The 20,494-nt window shown below is 49.8% G+C and overlaps 1 protein-coding gene across 1 annotated transcript in view; it reads right to left on the reverse strand.

The window, feature by feature from the left end:
• LOC142571698 (cell adhesion molecule 4-like) overlaps positions 1 to 20,494 on the reverse strand; it is a 344,797-nt gene that overhangs the window by 37,400 nt on the left and 286,903 nt on the right. The window contains exon 3 of the mRNA XM_075680234.1: positions 10,952 to 11,087. Coding sequence (XP_075536349.1) covers positions 10,952 to 11,087 — 136 coding nt within the window. The remainder of the gene's footprint in view (positions 1 to 10,951; positions 11,088 to 20,494) is intronic.

Below are 20,494 nucleotides of genomic sequence, written 5' to 3' on the forward strand. Positions count from 1 at the left end.
GCAAGCAACGAAACGCGGACTGCGAATCTGGAAGTAACGCCAGCTGTCCACCGCGCAGGAGAGAGACAGAGAGAGAACAAGAAAGAAAGAGAGAAGGCAAGTATGCTAGCCAGAAAAGTGTGTGGCTGGCTACCCTACACTGGGGAAGGGAAGTAGAAAGAGGGGAGAGGATTGAGCCACTTGGCACCGGGTCCTTGCCGTTGTCCTTGTCCTTCGTACCCAATCAGTTTGAGCCTTCATGTAAGAAGGGGATTTTACGAGCGCCTCTTGAGTGCATAGATGACCCATATAGCTAATTATATTGAGTATGATGATGTCTCCACTGCTCTGCAACGATCTACCGGGGCTGATATGGCCATGTGTACTTACCCTCTTTTGCGGGGACTTCATCTCACCCCCTAATAACCCAAGGTTATCGCTCAGCGCAAGACGCGTTTGCATGACTTGGAACTTATTCGCATGTTATCGCCGATTCTATCTCTTGCGTGTGTTCTCGCCGAACACTGTGTAATCAGAATGTATGCGCGACACGAATTGTGTAGTACTTTCTGGAAGGCATGCGCGCACCAGCGATTACGATGGAACGCTCGACGAGTCACGTATAAAATCATATCTTATAGTGAAGTATGTAGTGCCATCTCTGCCTTTTGCGTTTCATATATACGTGCGAAGTATGAAACAACGAATTACAATCACTACGCATAGTTCGGATATTTTGTTAAAGTTTGGAGCATTGAAGCCTAGGTGCAGGCCCATGATCAGATCTAGGCAATCTTACTATCCTGTAGCAAGGACCAGCTAAAACAAAGGTGCTTAAGCTGAACGACATCTGCAAGAAAACGAAGGAGCCTAAGTGCCTTTTCACTTCCGTGAGCCTGTCATTCGCTCTATCGCACACGGGAGGAACACAGGACGGAACGAGAGAGCGAAAGAAAAGGACGTTTTCCAGGTGGTTAAAAGAGGCGCACCGCCCAACGAGTCGCAAAGAAACATGGCGCGCCACTTCGTGACAGGCACGAACGGCACTTGTTTCTTCTACCTCTAGCGGCGGCGGCAGGCCCCAGCACTTCCCGCTTAAACCGAGCGCACCTCTAGCGCGCGACAGCGTTCGAGCGAACGGGTGCTGGCGCGCGCTGTACGCGCTAAGTGAGCTAGATTAGCCAACGCGGCCGGGGCCTCTGGCGCTCGTAAAGACGAGCTGGCGCGGTAGCACGTCCGCACGAGCTTTTCTCTCCGTTGACGCCGCTCGGGGGTGAGTGAGAAAGAGGGGGAGGAGGCGGGTGCCGCGCGAGCGCGCGGCTCCTCCGTCGCCCCGCCGTGCAGGGTCTCACCTCTGCGGCCCCCGTCAGCACCCCGCCGCTTCCTTCTTTTCCTGCAGACCTCTGTCTGGTGCGTTCCCCGGCAGGCCGCGAGAGCCGCTCGCGGTGCAGCGCTCCGCTGTGGCAGCGTTTATCAAGAATAATGGCGGCACGGGACCCTTCGCGTGGTGGGCACCCTGGGACCCAATGACCCCAGTTAGGCCTAATCGACCGGGTCAGTCGGTGCACGCAATGCGCGTTTTCTTTCCCGGATTCGTTGCTGGCTGCAGGCCTTGTTGTGCGGAGCTCGCGGAGTTGGATACACCACCGCGTTCGCGTGGTTCGCCCTCGGGCGCGTGATGTTTGTTGCTCCCACTGCTCCCCCTCCCACCACCACCCTCGTCGCGACGAGCATTCTCCGCACTTTCCCAACGTGGGCCACGTCGGAAAAAAGTCGCCAGTTTGGTCGCGCTCAAGAGTGCAGCACGGCGCCACGCACGCACGCAGGGACGCACACGCGGCTCGCACAGCGCGTGTTTGCTTCTAATCCCACTGCTGACGTTGACGACGCCGGAAGAGTTAACCAGCCAAACGAGTTTTGCGTGTTGCGCGAGGAGCGTCCTTGCTGTGCTGCCGTGCGACTCGAGGCTGCTTTACTGTCCTCGCGCGTTGCGCTTCGCGTTCGGCGTGCTTACTGTAGTCGCCTATTGTGCGTCGCGTTCGGCTCCCTCTCGTAATGTACGCTGCCGCGCTCTGGCTTTCGCCGTCCGTGCCCCGGTGTTGTGTTAACTGCCTCAATTCCCCTCTCTCGCACCGGCGAGGTGCGACCTCCTCGCTACCTCTCGCTGTTGCGTTAAACATGGATGCGGCGTGCCCGAGCCTTTCAAGCTTTCGGCCGTGTTCTCCCGCTGCGTTTGGCAGTGGAGTCATGGGAGAGAGTGTGAGCCTTTCTCGGATGCACGTAGCCGCCCGCTCTTTTACCAGTGTGCTTCTACTTATCCCCTTCTAACTTCCCTATGCGACTGATATTTTTGTTCTGCCGAAGGCACTATGGCGCCGCGTAACCTTAGGAGTGGTAATCAAGCACTCTCTCGTGACTGTATGCGCGCTCGACGGTTGATAATGCGAAAGCGTTACCTTAACTTGCGAAAATGCACTACCTGCACTTGCAGATAAAGTGGTCCTACCAGACGACTCGTAATTTAATATTTGTTCATTTAGATTAGACTTTTTCTGTATACATTGCGCACACCGCGATAACCGAGGCTAGCTGATCAAGGTGGGATTAGATTTATGGATGCGTGGTCATTACCACATGCCCGTGCTTCGCTGTTCAGCTTTACATGCAGTACATACGACATTCATGCTATGCTAGACTGGGAATTGCCGTAGGCTGGCTATCGAATTGGGGGAGGGTGGAAAAGAAGATATTTAAAGATAAGCACAATGGCGCTCGTTTGTGGGACTTTTGCGTCCTCCGCCGTCTGTTCGAGACCACCGTCCAAACAAAGCTGCATTTCGCTGTGCAAGACCTGAAATTTAAGGCTGCCTTTCTGGTTTTTGCCAGTGACCAAACTACGCAACAGTTTCTAAAGGAGAGGCACTAATCGTCTGAAGTCAATCGTTCATGATTATATTGCGCTTAGTGTTACACTGACGAACCCAAGGGACAAGACGCGGACGTACGTAGCGCATGCTCGTCAGTGTAACACTAAGCGCAATATAACCATGAACGTCCACCAACTAGCCCCGTTCATGGCTTTAATAAATTGCAATCATTGTACTTATGCCATCACAGAATGATTCAGCGTTGAATATCGGAGCCAGCAAAAATACATATGCTAAGCCACGAATATTTTTGTTGGGCCAGCGTTCATCCACCTCCGCCGCCTGATTCCGCTCATTCTACGCCGCTTACAGTAATTTTCCATTGCTCCCAAAAACAACTGTTAATTAATTAATTTATTTATTTTGTAGCGAGAAATACGGGCGCCAGGAGAAGACGAACAGGAAGACAACGGTTGTTGTTGTTGTTGTTGCTCGTGCTCACCCCGCTCGGCCGTTGTTTCTTTCTGGGCATTCATGTAAAACGCCGAGCGCATCTATCCTTAAACGCGTGCTATCAATTGGTGGAGATGCTGGTTCTATTTTCCATCCCGGAACTCCGCACCCGGACTCGCCCCCCCCCCCCCCACCCGTCTTGGCAATGCCTGCCGACGTGCCACAGCAAGGTGCTCCCGCACCACCGGTGGTCGCCTGCTCCGGAGTGCCAAGACAGACCCTGAAATTTTCAACGGCACCTACAAGTACGATGTCGAGGACTGGCATACTTTGTATGAACGGGTCAGCGCCCACAGTAAATGGCATGACGGCGACAAACTCGGCAATCTCAACTTTTACCTTTTATTTATTTATTTATTTATTTATTTAATATACCCTCAAGGTACAGTTGTACATTGCAAAAGGAAGGGGGCAAAGGTAGACAGGGAGACAAAATACACATACCTGATCGTAGATACCAAATACAAAAAAGGTGAGCGTAAGGTCAGCGGATCTATTAAAACTAACAGAGCCGAGGTGGCTGAGGAATCGGCCATTGCTCTCGCGATGGCTTCCACACTGGCCACGATAATAGTCAGTGATTCTAAAACCGCCATTTTAAATTACGCAAAGGGACGCATCTCGCCGGAATCACAACGTATCCTGGAAAACTTTCGCGGTGAGCGGGTTGTCCATATCATCTGGGCGCCTGCGCACTCCTCTCTCCCCGGCAATGAGGCGGCCGACACCGTGGCTCGAGGACTCACAAACCGAGCCACCGGGGCGCCGCGGTTGGGGCTGACAGGGGACCGGATGGTTGGCTATAGGGAGATAACTAATCATTACAGATTGGGGAGGGTGCGTTTTCCTCCCGCACACCCATCACTTAATAAGCAGCAGGCGGTGGCATGGCGCCTCCTTCAAACAAATACATATCCGAATCCGGTGACTTACAATCATTATTACCCAGACCAATATTCGGCCAATTGTAAACTTTGTCAGGAAAGGGCGGACCTGGATCACATTATCTGGGCCTGCCCTCGGGCGCCCCGACAGGGCCAAAAAATTCAGGATGGGAAGCAGTGGGAGACCGTGTTGCTCAGCTCGGCCCCCGAAGACCAACTTTTGGCTGTCCAGCAGGCCGAGGATGCCGCTAGAGCTCAAGGGCTTCTGGCCGCCATCTAGGCGGGGTTGGCCCCCCCACGAATCTGCCGGCTATATAAATAAAAGTTATTTCTCTCTCTCTCTCTGACAGAGAAGGTCAAAATCAAACACGTCGAAGTCAATAATTAACAAAGAAAGAGAACGACAAAGAGAAGAGAAGGTAGAAAGAAGAAAAGAAAGAAAGAAGAAAAAGGAAAAAAGAAGAATTGGACAGGTAGTTTTGAATAAGTGGCTCATACATTGAAAACAACGTAACAAACATGGCATGAAAAAGGCTAAGAATGGTAAACAGAAACACGGCAAGCGGGTATAAGAAATAGATGGTATAAGTGAAAAATAAGCAAAAAAATGCATACAAAAACAAAAAACAAAACATACAATAAAGAAAACATATGCCATATAAAATACAAGGCATAACTTAGAACAGAAATATGGCATAAGAGTAGTTATTATGCAGAAAAATCTGTCAATCTTATAAAATGAGACTTTGAAGTGCTCTTTTAAAGTTATCGGTGTTAGATATACCTGTAAGTGATGCGGTCAAGTTATTCCAAGCTTTGCTCGTTTGTGGAACAAATGAACATGAAAAGCCGACGGTGTTGCAGCGCAGAAAGTTTACTTTTTGGCGGTGGTTAATGCGAGATGAAAGGTATGATGGTGGTTGAATATATAAAGAACGTGTAAACATATGTAAAAATATGTGTAATGTAATAATTTTTTGCTTACTATAATCCCTTTGTAGCTTTGCTTTATTTGTTAATATCGCATCCCGTGGCTCGAGTTGGCTCAAAGAGAATTAGGCGCTATTCTTGGTCACCTGATGATCGGTGTGAGATCGCGTTTGCCGAGATTGCGTTGGGATACCACGAAAGTTTTGCTGAAAGTTGTTGGCACCGTAAATAATAATTTCTCCTTTAGGAAAAAAGAAAGAGAAAGCTGTATTTGCGCCCATAGTGCGAAGCAGTGAAGTGATCACTGGTGCGACATTATGCGCAGTGTGTATTACGCTGCTTCATGCGGTATCGGTGGGAACATACATTCTCAGACACACATGAACAATCCCCTCTCGAGAAGAAGAGGAAAATATTTTGTCACTCCATGATGAGTTTAGACTCTAGTCCTAGTCGTCTTCGTTTGCGTGGGTGGCGCTGCCCGGTGGTGCAGGAGCGAAGACGCACGACTCTTTCTTCCCCCTCTTTCACGTCCTGCCTCTCGCTTCTTGCCCACTGGCTTAGTTTATGCTCTTTCGCTATGTACTGGACAGCTCCTGATAATCCTGGATAATATAATAAATGCAGTCACCAAACCGGAATCGAAACATGTTGTTTTACCTGACCTAAACGCTATAGGCAGTAAGGAAAGGAAACTTGCAGAATTATTCAATAATTGTTTAGTAAATGAAGAATATGACTCACCGTTCCCTAGTGTTCACAAGGATCGTTTTTCGAGAAATTACGAAAGCTGAAATTGTTGCAGTTGCAGATCACATGCCATATATATATATATATATATATATGACCTGAGGGTTCCTCGCTGGCGTCGAGGAACCCTCAGGTTCCCAGGAAGCCTCCCATAGCCGCGCACGGGGGCCGAGGTCTAACGTGGAAACCCCCCGCCGCGACGTGGTCATTTTGTAAAACCACGATGCTCCCGGCGCCCTGGGCGTGGCCAGTGCGACGTGCTCGTTATAGGGCGACGCAGTTTTGTGCAGCGCTCGTATATCTCGAGCAGCTTTACGGCAGATTACACGGCGAGCAGCGGCGCGGAATACGGACCATTCGTGCGAGCACCGCGTGCGCGTTTCCCGTAATAGCGTCGAAATAAATCGTGGCCAACGGCTCTGGTGGCAGGGTCGACGCATCGGCGCCGGCCATGGGCGGCAGCGGTCCGCATATTGAAAAAAAAAATAATTGTTTCAATTCTATACATTTCCTATCAATCGTCCCGTCGTGTGGCCGGTCCCAGCGATAACGGCAGAGCAGGCGCCCGTGTGAGTCCACGATGAAGGGCAAGGTGAAGGGAAAACTGCAATAATCATTGTAAACGTTATGCAGATCAAACGCATGTATTGGAATATTCGTGTTCGTTTATTAAATGCTGTAAAGCTATTAATCTTCCGCAAAGCGTTTTGCCCCATGTAGCAATTGCGCGCCGCCCAGGCAAGACGGTAGGACGTGAAGAACCACACCGCGTGACCACGCATTAGACAATCGCCGGGATTGGACCGCTTAGCGAGAGGGTGCATGAAAAGCTTCGCTCTAGTAAAGATGTTGTGCGATTGAGGGTGTTTATTTGTTGCAGTGAGGACATTTCAGGGCCATTTGTAGTTTCACTGCGTGATTCAGTAAAGAAGAGAGCCAGCAACCGGCAAATGGCACATTTATACGGGCACTGTATATACAGACGGGAGCCGCATATAAGCCGATCCGTTATACGAGAGCTGTCCTGTGTGGCATCTATTCGGCAAAAAAGCAGCAGCAACATCCACGGTCAGCAATGTCCCGAAGAGTTCGCAAAGGAAGCTTCGCCTTATAATGCGGTCGCTGGATGTCATCCTGTCAAGCCCATTGACCAAATGCGATAATCCCCTGTGATACCGGGCGCCTTGACGGGATATGTTACAGCTTTCATATAGTGTCATGCTCTTCATCTTTTCATCAATGGGTCGTTTCCTTTCTTTTCTGTCACCTTTTCTACCCATCTTTAAATTTTTTTTTCAATAAAGGGTAGCCAACCGGAAGCCATCATCGCCATTTTTATGCCCAGTGCAGGACGAAGGCCTCAAACAGGGATCTCTAATTACCCCTGCCTTGCGCTAGCTAATTCCAGCTTGCGCTTGCAAATTTCCTAATTTCATCACCCCAGGTAATTTTTGTTCTGTCCTCAATCGGCGCTCCCGTTTCCTTGGCAACCATTTTGTAACTCTAATGGCCCACTGGTTGTGTGCCCTACGCATTACATGGCCTGCCCAGCTCCATCATTTTTTTTTCTCTTGATATCATTTCTATATGCGGTCTTTCTTTGTGAGCACCGAGGACGGCCACACTCCTATACATTACGCCTACTGTGGCGTCCCCCAGGCCGGCGTGCTGAGCCCTACGTTGTTTAAACTAACGCTGACTGGTCTGCTTGATCACCTTCCAAACACAGGTTAATTATCAAGGTACGCGGACGGCATATGCGTTTGGGCGTCCGGAGTGACACGCTTACAGCTGCGCGAAAGGCTCCAAAAAGCTACCACGCAGGCTACACTCTACCTCCGTAATCAAGGCATGAAGATTTCATCGGTTAAATGTGCACTTGTGGCACTTGCGCGTAGGCCTATGACGCACTACGGTGTATTAATCAATGGGCAGATGGTACCACTTGTACGGTCTTACAAAATCTTGGGTGCCATAATTGACAAAGATATCTCATAGAGCTCCCATCTATTTTACATGAAGAAGAGGTTGACAGGCACCTGTGACCTTGTCAAGTTCTTCGCTTGAAAGACTTGGGGAATGTCCACAAGCACTATGCTGCAACTAAATAGGGTACTTTTTCTAGGCTTTTTGCGGTACAGCTTGCCAGCATTGTATAAGGCAAGTAAAACAAGCCTACGTACTATTAAAAGCGTTGAGAGTGACGCGCTCAGGATTTGTCTAGGTCTTCCTCGAGGTGTGTCAACGACGGAAACTATTGCAATAGCCCGAGACCACCTCATTAAGACCCGCATCACAAAGCACTACGAGTGCACTAAGGTACTTTGCCCGCACTTCTTGCCACCGTCTAGCCTCTCTACTTGTGGAGAGACCACGTGCCTCATTCTGCCGAACGGTATATCCGCACATCGTGAGGCTATACCACCTTGCTTCACACCCGCCGAAAGACTTTCGACTGCTCCTTGGTGCCTCATTCAACCAATGATGAACCTTACAATACCTGGCGTCTCACTTGACAACATCTCACTTGACAACGTCGATGGCAGCAGAACTCTCAGCGCTTCGAGTCGCACTGCATTTTTATGAATGACGGACCAACACACAAATTGTCGATTTTCTGGCACTCGAAGATGGCCCTACAATGTTTATTGTAAGCATTACGGCGCGGTCTGCATGAACAGTCGGCGCTTGAAATCACAGAAGCCGTGCACCACTTGACTGAGGAAGGACATGAAATAATTTTGCAGTGGCTGCCGAGTCCTTGTGGTACCATCGGCAATGAATGTGCCAATCAAACTGCTCATTCAACTCATCTAGAAAGACAACTGCCTATCCATCCCACTGTCTAGGGCAGGTGCTGCAAGGATGCTCCACCTACTTGCACGCCAATGCACTACATCAGAGTGGAATGAACCACATTTTTATGCACGGCTGTTTAAACACTCTGCATCCAACGTTAAGCCTCCGGCTTCCGCCAAGACTTCCCGGAAAAGACGCGATCCTTTTCTGCAAGGTACGGTCGGGCGTCGCGTTTACTAATGCCTACGCATTCCGCATAAGGTTGGCCGACACCGCAGAATGTGGCAATCGCGGTGACGCGGATACGATTCGTCATGTTCTTTGCCGGTGCCCGCAGTACAGTGTGCAAAGACAATCGCTTTCCGTCCAGCTGAACCAGTTGGAAGACCAGCTTCTGTCGGAAGAAAAAAATTTTACAACATCGACGCGACTTAACACCGCGCCAGAAGGCCATGCAAGAAGACTGCGCTTCTTGAGATCGACCGGCCTGTCTGAACGCCTCTGATGGGAACGCCTTTTCTGTTACCTGTTTTCTTTTTTCTTTCTTGTTCCCTTTTTTTCCCTCTCGCTCTCTGTCGTCTTTGCATCCCCTATATCCCCCACCCCAGTGCAGGGTAGGAAACCAGAAACTCGCCTCTGGTTTACCTTCCTGCCTTTCCTCTCTCTCTGTCTTCTCTTGATGTCAACTGGAACGTGTGCTATCCCTATTTCCTCTCTCGTCCACACCGCTATCTTCCTGTCTCTTAACGTTGCGCCAAGCATTTTTCGTTCCATCGCTCTTTGCGCTGTCCTTAATTTACTCTCCAGCATCTTTATTAACCTCCAAGTTTCGGCCTCATAAGTTATCACCGGTAGAAAGCAATGATTGTACATTTTTCTCTTTAATGACAGTAGCACTCTCCTAGTCAGGATTTGGTAATGGCTACCGTATACACTCTAATCAGTTTTTATTCTATAAATTTTCTTCTCGTGATCAGGAAGTCACCTCCAGTTAATCTCCGTGTCTCCCCTTTACTATTGTGCCTCTGTCACTGTATAAGAGGTAGCTAACCGGATGCTGTTCTGGTTGACCTCCCTGCCTTTCCTATCTCTGTTTTCTCTTTTCACTGTCTAAGGACTTGTGTGGGTCAATAGCTACAGCTAACATGTTATTAGGGAAGGCGGCTGACAAATAAGTAGCAGTTCTTACGATTGAAAAGTTTTGTGAATTTGACCGCACATGTGTCATCAAGATAGCCAGGATGTAGACCCCCGCATCACAGGTATCCGACGTATGCACCTATGCGCTACGCGCGGAAGAAGGGCCAGACGACGAACTCAGAGACGTCGCTTTGTTTTGTTGAAAGTGAGGATGTGATTGTGAGGTCCTGATCGGAATCGATAGGCCACATCACGTTGTGTAGTGAGATACTCAGCAAACATGCAACGCCTGCGACTGCCCTGCCAAGAAAAACACTATGTCTTGTATTTTGCGAAATTTCAAGGTACGATTGGATGGTCTATCAATTTCACGTATCTTTACTTAAACAGGAGCTGTTACTATGATTTTACCATAGCTTTCCTTTTTTACGCGCTGGTTGTTACCACTTCTTCCTGACATTGCGTATTTCTCTTTTCGCTTTTCTTTAGCTTTTAATATGATTTTCCGTTATTTGGCTAAACTTCCAGCTGGCGCGTACGACGACTTTGAAAGATCGATTCCGTCTATGTTTCTTGTCTTCACCTTCTGAAGTTAACGCTACAGTGTACCTTCCTTGTCCGCTGTAATGTGTATAGTTAAAGAAATTTCACTTAGGGCGCCGTTATCGCTTCTTAGTGCTCTAGGAGCCTTGTCTGCACATTTGTGTTTAGATTTTTACCATGTGTGCCGTAAAGCTACGCCTCTCTTCCTTTTATTGAAGAATACCGCTGGGCACAAGCATCTCATTACCAGACTTTAGCTGAACAGTGGTCTTGAAGGAAATGCAAGATAGCTTTAACTCCGGCCTTCTTTGCTTTCACGTAACTTTGCAAACGATTAACTCCTCGACCTTTTTTTTTTTTCTACTGCCATGAATGCGGAATGTTTTAATTAAATGCTTGCGGCGTTACCTTGATTTGGTGGTGCTAGTTCATTCTTCGATACATTTTAGCGTTTCTTTATTATGTTTAGCAGGATGGGAATAACGTATGTGTTAGATTACCTACTTTTTGTTTGTTTGTTTATTTACTCACGAAGCGTTCGCTTACCGTATATGCGCAGCTCTCGCTCTCCCTTGACCGTCTTGAACCCGGGGCCTTCGGTGGACACTTCGCAGCCGTACATGCCCTCGGTGTTTAGGTCGGTCTTCTCCAGGAACACGTTGTTCTTGTCCGAACGGGAGTGCTGCACAAGAAAAAAAAATGGGGTTGGGGAGGAGAGGCGGAGAAAGAGGACCACGAGCTGAGATTGGTTAAAAAGTAAATAAAAGAAGGACCAAACAGGGCGTATTTACCGCCCGCTAGCGTCATTCGATCAGCAGGCCAGCCGCTCTGTCGCAAACAAAGCGGGGGAGGGGGGGGGGGGCATGTGAACGATGGCACAACCAGATGATCGAAATTAATTAAAATCGGAGGCCCCAAACCCCACGAGACTGCACAGTGACATACGGGCAATATAGGGCCCGTATACACAAAACGTTTGTTCGTAAGAGGAAAATTTCAGCCAAGTTTGATGCTGGACATGTTATTTGCGATGGCGGCTGCCAATGGCAAAGAACACTTGACGAACTAAAAGCGTTGTTAATTCGGCCCCAGAAGCTCGAGAAATGGACTAGCAGTGTAATGACCGGCGAGTACAGGAATAGTTGAGATAACGCGCCTTTCAGATTGGATTGCAGGGGTACAACTCGTGAAGCTTTTTGTTTGCAAGTGCTGTTTGCCATTGGTCGGAGGACCTCCAACAATGCGATTGATTGGAAGCTGCTCCTATAAACAGTGTTAACGCTATAATGTCTTTTTTTTCTTTTGTGAATACTGTTACTTGGCCCGTATTGGCGAAAAAGTTCTTACACTGATACACCGCTACTCCTTATCACTGAGAAATTAATTAGTTACGTAGGGGTTTATGGGGCAAAACCATCTAAACAATGCGTAAGGGCAATATAGATGCGGAAGGATTAATGCATATCGTGTTAAATGAAATCACCAAAAGTTCGCAAGAAGTAGCGCCTAGTCGACAATTCGGGTCTTGATTGCTAGATTCGAGGCAGCAAAATTTCAACTCTTATTGGGAAAAAAAAGCTTTCCTTTCGTGAATGCTCTTAGCCGTTGAGCGGCTTCCTTCGCTCTATTTGCTGGTGCATGCTCTGATACGAGAAACTGTAGCGAGATAATTTTTGTGAACACATGCATTCACCTTGCACATCAAATGCGCTGTTGCGTGCTTAATTTTGTTTGGCTCTTTCGTCCGCGGTGTTGCCTCGGCTCTAGGATTGTGGGTGCCTTGTTGTCACCACCAAGATATTGCTACACATCGAATATAGGCGATTAGTGCCCATTATTTTCATGCGTCCTAGGTAAACCTGCAACCATAAATTTCGCATTCGACGCGCTTCAGCCGCGCATAGCGTTTGCCCAAACCACGTGTCGCAGGCGAGCACGGAATGAACAAAACGAACAGTGCAACACGGCAGCCTCGCCGCAAGTGGGTCACAAAGCCAGCACGCTTGCAAGCGCCGAGTTAAGCAGTCCTTTAAACGTCGATATTGACTTTATAAGCATTCGCGATTGTTGTCGCTATGGATCAGAGCGGTCCTCTATCGCATGGGCATACATATTCATAAACAAGCGTTTGCGCCACTCGAACGTAAACAATTCCTGTTCTGTCTCTTTTTTTTCTTTCGATTTTTACGCGTGCCGCGATGAGTCTCCCCTATTAATTTTTCAGCGATAGATTGGTACCGAAGGCATAAATGAAGGGCTTCCTGCTTTGCTAAACGCTTTGTTGCTCGCTAATGAGCAGCACGCGTCTCCCTGCGCCACAACAACACACGTTTGGATGCTTCGGGCTCTCGAGTTGAACGGCGCTGACCGCTTTAACGACCGAGCTATCATACCAGGCCACACAAGATGCGAGAAAAAAAAAATAATAAAGCACCGCCTCTGCCCCCTCCCCCCCGTGCTATTAGAGGGTCAAATGTGTGTTCATTCTTTTGCGGCACTCAGAACCACTAAAGGAAACGAAAGAAGCCTTCGAAAACAAACGCCAAGCCTGCAGATTTCCGGCTCTGCCATGGCAAGAGAGAACAGATGCTATACGAAAGTGGTGTCTGATCGAGACAGCTGGCTATATTTACTGCCAGCCAATAGCGGCGCTCGTAGTAGGGGGCAATGAGAACCGCGCAGCGCGTGTGGCTGGTCGTAAACGAAAGGGTGTCCTGCATATTATGCATGAGGCGTAAGCGGAGGGCGCCCCCTCCCCCCCCTCCCTTTGTTCCCCGGGCCCGGCCGACGGTCGCTTTACCGACGCCCGCATTGCCCACGAGTCCAAAAGCGAGCGCGCGCTGCCCATGCCGCTTTCGCCGTCAGCGCGTTCTTTCCTTTTCGTTTTCGCCGCCTTATCTGTACACACCACATCGCGACTCGCGACGCTGGATATCAAGCAGTCGAGCCATGTCAACGGGGGTGTACGCACATAGTCGGCTTATCAACGACAAAGCTTTGCTACGAGTACGGTACGCGGTGCCGACGAGAGCAGAAAAAGTACCCGACTGATTTCCAGACAATCTACGACGCCAGCGCGACATCGTTCTTGCATTCTGTAATGGTGTGGGTTGAATTATACATGATAATTAGAGTTCTATGGATATTTACGACGTGACACTAACGTATACCGGCGTAAAACATAAATATTCTTTCCAATTCCTCTGTTGTTTTTTCTTTGTTATTGGTCCGAGTGGCGCTCCGATTACGGTTATCAAGAAATCGACCAGTCGCAAGTGAAGGTGGCTAAGAAAGGACCGAAAATAGTGTTGTTACAATGTGCTAGCACAGTTCTCCGATAGCACCATCGGTAATGCGGAAGCAGGTCTTGTCCCTGAATTTTATTCCATTCTCAGCATCCACGACTTTGGACTAGCCGATGCAGCTGAAAGAGCAGGTGGTGCGCCGCTAGGCCCTTGTTAGGGTTGGCGTCTGACACCACGTGGCGAGCGGTCATTCACCCTACCTCCTCAGCCGGAGCCCACGAGCGCCGGAGAGGTCATTCACTCTACCGCTGAGCCGGAGCCCACGGGGACCTCTTCCACTCCTCTCATAGTCGTGGCATCGTGTGTGCTTACCTCATCCCCCCACCTTCTCTTGGCCGGACCCCACGACGCCGGAGAGGTCATTCACCCGACCTTCTCCCCGGATTCGTCGATGAGAGGATCGTCCTCTCCCTCCCGTGCTTGGTATTGCAGGAGGAGGAGCCTTCTCTCCGTGCCTGTCACGTGTCCTTCGACGGAAGCAAGATCCCGCCCACACTTGTAGAGAGCCTATTTAAGGGGCTCCGAAATGTACTTTGAGACTTCATATTCATGCTTTTCTTATTTTCTTTCAACTACCTTTGAATAAACCGTGCAAGTTTCGCACTAGCAAATCGTCTCGCCCCTGCTTGGTCGCCATGATCTACCGGATGCCTGCAGCCCGCCGACAACGCCACGCTACCCAATAAGTAATGTCGGTCGAGCTTCGATAGGCAGGCGTCGCTACTTCTCGGCAGCAGTACGGTACGCTACCCTGGAGTACGCAACAGCCTATAGGGCAAAAAAGCGTTAAAGGGACAGACCCAAGGCGCGCTTATTCACGGAGCAGTTTTTATGCAAGAACACTTCGCAAGAAATATTACCAACCTATAAAGAGAGCGAAAATGTTATTAGATAAGGCGACCGACCAATGAGAAACGGCTCTTAACGCACGAAGCGCTTCGTGTGTTCGGCCCCTGGGACAAAATTTTCGCGTGATTCCCGCCCAAATTACTCTCTGCTCGAGCAATTTGGGCGGATTTCGTACATGTAAACGTACAGCTCGGGTGGGTTGGTACATGTTCAAGGTAAACAGAGGAGCAGCGCATGGGACAGGGCGAACAGCTACCTATGCGAAGTTTCTGAATAACTGGGATGGAGTTTAAACGCCGAGAGAAGGGGGCACAAGGAAAAGCACCACATGTGAATATCCCATTGGCCAAATTTTATGTGGGATATTCATACCTGCATGTCCCACCCCCTCTCTCCTTACGGATACGGAAGAAAGAGGAAGGAAGCAATCAAGATGCTAAAGCAACGCAAGGAGTATGAGACAGGCCGTAGTGGAAGACTTCGGAGTAACTTGAGTCACCGATAGTGTTCTCTAACGTGCAAGCAATGCTCGACACCGCGAACGTTTTCGCATTTCACTCCAAGCAACGGCCGGGAATTGAACCTTCGACCTGGTGCTCAGCAGCAGAATGTCATAACCACTGTGCCGCCGAGAAATGGTCTTGACGTAGTTTCTGCATATTTCCGCGCACGAAGTGCCTATATTCCACGAAGTGACAAGGCGATCTACGGTGTTCCTTTATGCCAAATTATGCAGATGAGCAATGCGTAAGGCTTGATTGCCCTTCATGATGCGTTTAGAGGGCGAGGGTTCTGTTCCGACCCCATTTGTTTTCACATTTCGTGTATCGCCCGAGAGACGCTCCACCTGCGTTATCGCAGTATCGGCTGGTCCAAAGAGGTGGATGGTGGCGCTGCAGTTCTTTATTGAATGATGTGAGAGTGGTATACTACATGGTTATGGAAAGAATCGCTGAATCATACTGGCCCAACATTCATTGGAACTTTGTCCGGTTGAGCGATTGCGCTCGTATTAACTAGGGCACCCATTGGCCGTGCATGGTGGGCCTTTACTTGTCCTTGACTGAGCTACGGTGCAGATAAAAAAGCTAACCAGCGGGAATTGCAATCTATGAAAAAAATGCATTACGGCGACAGATATAATCCATTAATATTATTTGTGCGCACAGGATCTCGCTAAAATCGCCGCTTGTTAGCGATGTAACAAGTGTAGAGTTAACGTGATGGATGAAACTGTTGGCACCAAAGACCGTATCGCAGTATGATCAACTGAAGAGGCTCACGGACACCAGAAACTGCAGTATACGAACAAGATGCAGGGCTTTCATTGCTGCAGAGCGCGCAGCCAGACTGACGGCGCCAGTTTCACGCCACCCTCAAGTCGTTTGCGCGGCGCCGAGCAGCGCGGCGTCACGAATCCAGAACGGTGACAACCATCCGGATTGTCGCAGAGGAGCCGTTCACGCGAAGCGTGGGGGAAAGCAATATCGAGGAGCAAGCAGGCAGCTCACGGTGCCACCAGCGGCGCAGCAAGCCATGACGTCGCCGCTGCGACGAGCGCGGGACGCGGCTTGTGCGCGTCCAAGTTGTTCTCGAATCCGCGTGCCAGGCGACGATATGCGTTGTGGGCGGAGGACAGGCTGAAGGTGTACGGCGCACGACGAGAAGGGTTAGGGTAGCGGGGGAGTCCGGCAGGCAGGCCGAGGTCCGAGAGCGGGCGCGTCATTAATTAGTGGGGCAACGGGGGTTTGGCGCCACGCCCCGGCGTCGCGCTCGCCCCGGGGGCATTTATTCCTCCTAATTGCGGCGGACCTCACGGCGGCGAGCAGATGGATGAATAACGGTGCGCGAAGAAGGACGAGGGAGGAGGGGGGGGGGGGTTGAAGAATGCAAAACAACACAAAGGCCGAGCCCATGCGCTCGCACGCACGCACACACTCGCGCACGAACTTACACACACGCCTACACACACACATGCACACACACACGTACACACGCACATGCATAAGCACACACGCATAGACAGGGAGAGAAGATTGTACCTCGAGAATTAGTGTCTAACTCACTCAGTCACGCATTGTTTTCTTGTGCGATTTTGCTGTTTTGTGATTTGCGCCACACCTCACTACTAACAGCGTGAACCGCTAAAGCCGGATTCACTAAACGGGGTGGATCGCAAGAAGTAGCCGTTTTTTGCGAAGGTCTCACTATCCATCATCACTCACGCACCAGTGAAACAATTTGGACGCTGTTTAGTAATGAAATGTTACGTCTCACAGAAATAAATGTTGCGACTATTACTGTTAATGAGCAAGTGCCGTCCCCATGGTTTAATGATAACTTTAAAGGGCTAAACAATAAGAAAAAGGGACTATTTAAAACCGCGAAACATCCTAATTTTAACTTTGCATGGATAAAGTGCTACACTGCCGTATAAACGAATAAAATGTATAAATTAGACAAACAAAAATTAATTTTGCGATAGCTCTCCCCCAACTATACTACGAAACAATTCCAAACATTTTGGTAGCTTGACGAGTCAAACGACATTTCATTATGTGATACTAATGGCTACCTTATACCTGAAGACGAAATTGCTAATGTACTAAATAGTACGTTTTCATTTGTTGTCACCGGCCAACCCATTTAGAACCTTAGTTTATTCCCGCCCTCTGCGCATCCCTTGACGAGCCGTTTCACGTTTTGTAGGATAGGCATTGCTAGAGTAGTTGATTTCAACTAAAAGAGATCGTCATCAGCAGAAATCGATGGTATAAATGCTGAAGTGGTCAAGAACACCAACAAGTAACTAGTTTTATTTTATCCCTCATATTTGAGCAATCAATACAGGGCCGGTATTCTGTAAGGGTCCACCTAGTGGTCTGTCCATTTCGGCCACTGCTGATTGGCTAGGGCCGCTCGTCTCCTCCTCGCTCGTACAGCTGTATCCAATCCGCAACGGCAGAAATGGATAGTACACTAGGTGGAGTCTTACAGATTACCTCCCCCCCCCCCCGGTTCAGCTTCAGCAGACCGGCGGGGTGGGAAGGTCACTCCTGAATTCAAGATCGTTAACGGTCATCGCCAAACAATTATCGTCCCATATCCATCACCAGCGTATGTCGCAAAATAATGCAGCATATCGTGTATTCTGAACAAGCGTGTTTCCTGCCTTCTAACAACTTTTTTTCACTCGAATCAGCATTGTTTTCGTCCCGGCCACTCTTGTGAAGCCCGAGTCGCTATTTTCCTTCTGTTGCGTTTCGCCTGCGACACGCGGATTTGCCGGCGCGACTGCGGCAGGGCGGCAGACATTTTGGCCCGTTCGTCGTCGCCGCAACGCTCCCCGCCAGGTGTTTCCAGGCGTTTCCAGGCATGATCCGATGCCACGTGTCTTCATGTGCGTGTGTGAGTGTATGTGCCATTGTGCCCAAACCGGGCGATGCGAAAGCAGGGATCACCCTCTCATTCCAGTCATTGTGCCTGAACCAGGCGATGCGAAAGCAGGGATCACCCTCTCATTCCAGTCATTGTGCCTGAACCAGGCGATGCGAAAGCAGGGATCACCCTCTCATTCCAGTCATTGTGCCCGACCGGCAGCGCTACGACAGTGTGCGTCACCATTAGCCCATTGTACATTCACGTGCTCGTCTATTGAGGGGTTCCTTCTTGCCCTCAACCGCGAGAGTATAAAAACAGCTGCCCCCGGACGCCAAGAGGAGGGCTCCGATTTCTTCTGTTGAGTAAAGTGCTCTCCCGTGTCTCTACTTCGGTCAACCTGACCGCCAACTCTTTGCGATGTTAAAATAAACAAGTTGTTTTGTTGTTACCAGTCGACTCATGCTTTGCCGGGACCTTCGGATGCTTCCAGTTGTACCCCAGGCCGCCAGGCCAACGCTACCCTTGGGGCTTGCGACCCAGGTACAACCACGGGCGTCAGCGCCGAGTTCCCAACAGATCGTACCAGCGGTGCGATCCAAACATCTGGTTGGCAGCGGTGAGATCGCCTCCGACTTCAAACAACTGTCTGCCAGCGGTGAGATCGCGACAACGGAGGCCAGCAGCGAAGAGATGCAGTTGACTGTATGCTGAGCAGCTCAACGACGATCCGGGAGCAGTGCAACGAGCCCTGTGTGACGACTGGTTGCCTGCAGCGGAACGACTGCGCGGAATTCCTGCCTGCGAGGTTTGGTGAGTGCGGGACTTTCTTCTTCTGAGCTTTGCCAGGCTTTTGTTAGTGTCAGAAACAGAGCTGGTAATTGTGGTTGTCGTTGCTGCCGGGTTAGTTTGCGGCAAGACAATAGTAAGCAGTAGAGAAAGCAGCATTCAGAGCAGCCATGGATTTGAAGTCGTTGCGCAAACCGAAATTGTTGGAGCTTGCAAGAGAGTTGGGTCTGGATGTCTCAGACAAACTAAGAAAACCTGAACTGCTAAAGGCTATTCTTGAGTTAGAAGCTGAGGATGACGAGCTGTCGGAATGCCTTGAGACCATTGAAGAGAGGGAGACTGCAAAAAGACAGGAGCGCGAACTTAAAGAGCAAAAAGAAAAAGAAGAGCGCGAAAGTAAAGAACAGAAAGAGCGAGAGCAACAAGAGAAAAAAGAAGAGCGTGACCGTCAACACGCTTTGGAAATGAAGCGTCTCGAAATAGAGATGGAACGCGCTCGTAATGGAAGTCAGGCACACGGTGCAGGAGAACGAGTATTGTTCAAAATGACTGACCTGATGCGGCCGTTTAAGCTTGGAGAGGACATTGGTTTGTTCCTGGTTAACTTTGAGCGAACGTGCGAGAAGCAGGGGTTCTCTCGGGAAACGTGGCCACAGCGCTTGCTCACTTTGTTACCCGGCGAGGCGGCCGACGTAGTCGCTCGCTTGGATAGAGAGGAGGCAGAGGATTTCGACAAAGTAAAATCGAGTCTTCTAAAAAAGTACCGGCTGTCTGCGGAGGCGTTCCGTCGGAAGTTTCGGGAAAATGAGAAAGGCAAAAGTGAGTCATATACAGAGTTTGCGTATAGGCTTATGTCGAACATGCAGGAGTGGCTCAAAGAAGAGAAAGCGTTTGGTGACCACGATAAAGTTCTGCAGTGCTTCGGGCTAGAACAGTTTTATAGTCGGTTACCGGAGAACGTGCGATACTGGGTCTTGGATAGGCCAGACGTTTGTACGGTGGCTAAAGCCGCTGAGCTAGCCGAGGAGTTTGTGACGCGTCGGGCTCGCGGAGCTAAGGACGGTCAAAAGGGTGAATTTGGCTCGAAGTTCGAGAGGCCGAAGTTCACACCCATGAGAGCAAAGGGGAACACGCGTAGTGCGGATGCGAGTGGAAGCAGTGCGACCGAACCTAAGGAGACGGCGGCAGCCGAAGCCGAACGCAGAAAGCGGTTCGAGATGAGGCAAGCGCGCGTTTCTTATACGTGCCAGAAGCCGGGTCACTTTTCGGCGCAGTGTCCGGAAACAACACCAAAAGTTGTGTTTTTTTCAATAGGCAGCACTGACGAGAACATGAAGCTTCTCGAGCCTTACATGCGAGACCTCCTCGTGAACGGGAAAGAGTGCCGAGTGCTTCGCGATTCCGCAGCTACGATGGATGTAGTTCACCCGTCTTACGTAGAACCCCATATGTTCACGGGCGAGTGCGCGTGGATCAAGCAAGCCGTGGAAGCTCATAGCGTGTGTCTGCCAGTAGCAAAGGTGCTTATTGAAGGACCTTTCGGAGCGCTTGAGACGGAGGCGGCAGTGTCATCTATGCTGCCACCCCAGTACCCGTACCTATTTTCAAACAGGTCCGATCACCTCCTGCGCGAGAAGGGGCTTTTGTTTGGTGAAGCTAGTGTTCAGGCCTTAACCAGATCGAAGGTTCGGGAGCTCGCTGCAAAGGCGGTAGTTGCGGGGCCGACGTTATCAAACAACGAAAAGGGGTCAGAGGTGCAGCAAGCTGA

Source organism: Dermacentor variabilis, chromosome 2, assembly GCF_050947875.1.
Source record: "Dermacentor variabilis isolate Ectoservices chromosome 2, ASM5094787v1, whole genome shotgun sequence".
Taxonomy (NCBI): Eukaryota; Metazoa; Arthropoda; class Arachnida; order Ixodida; family Ixodidae; genus Dermacentor; species Dermacentor variabilis.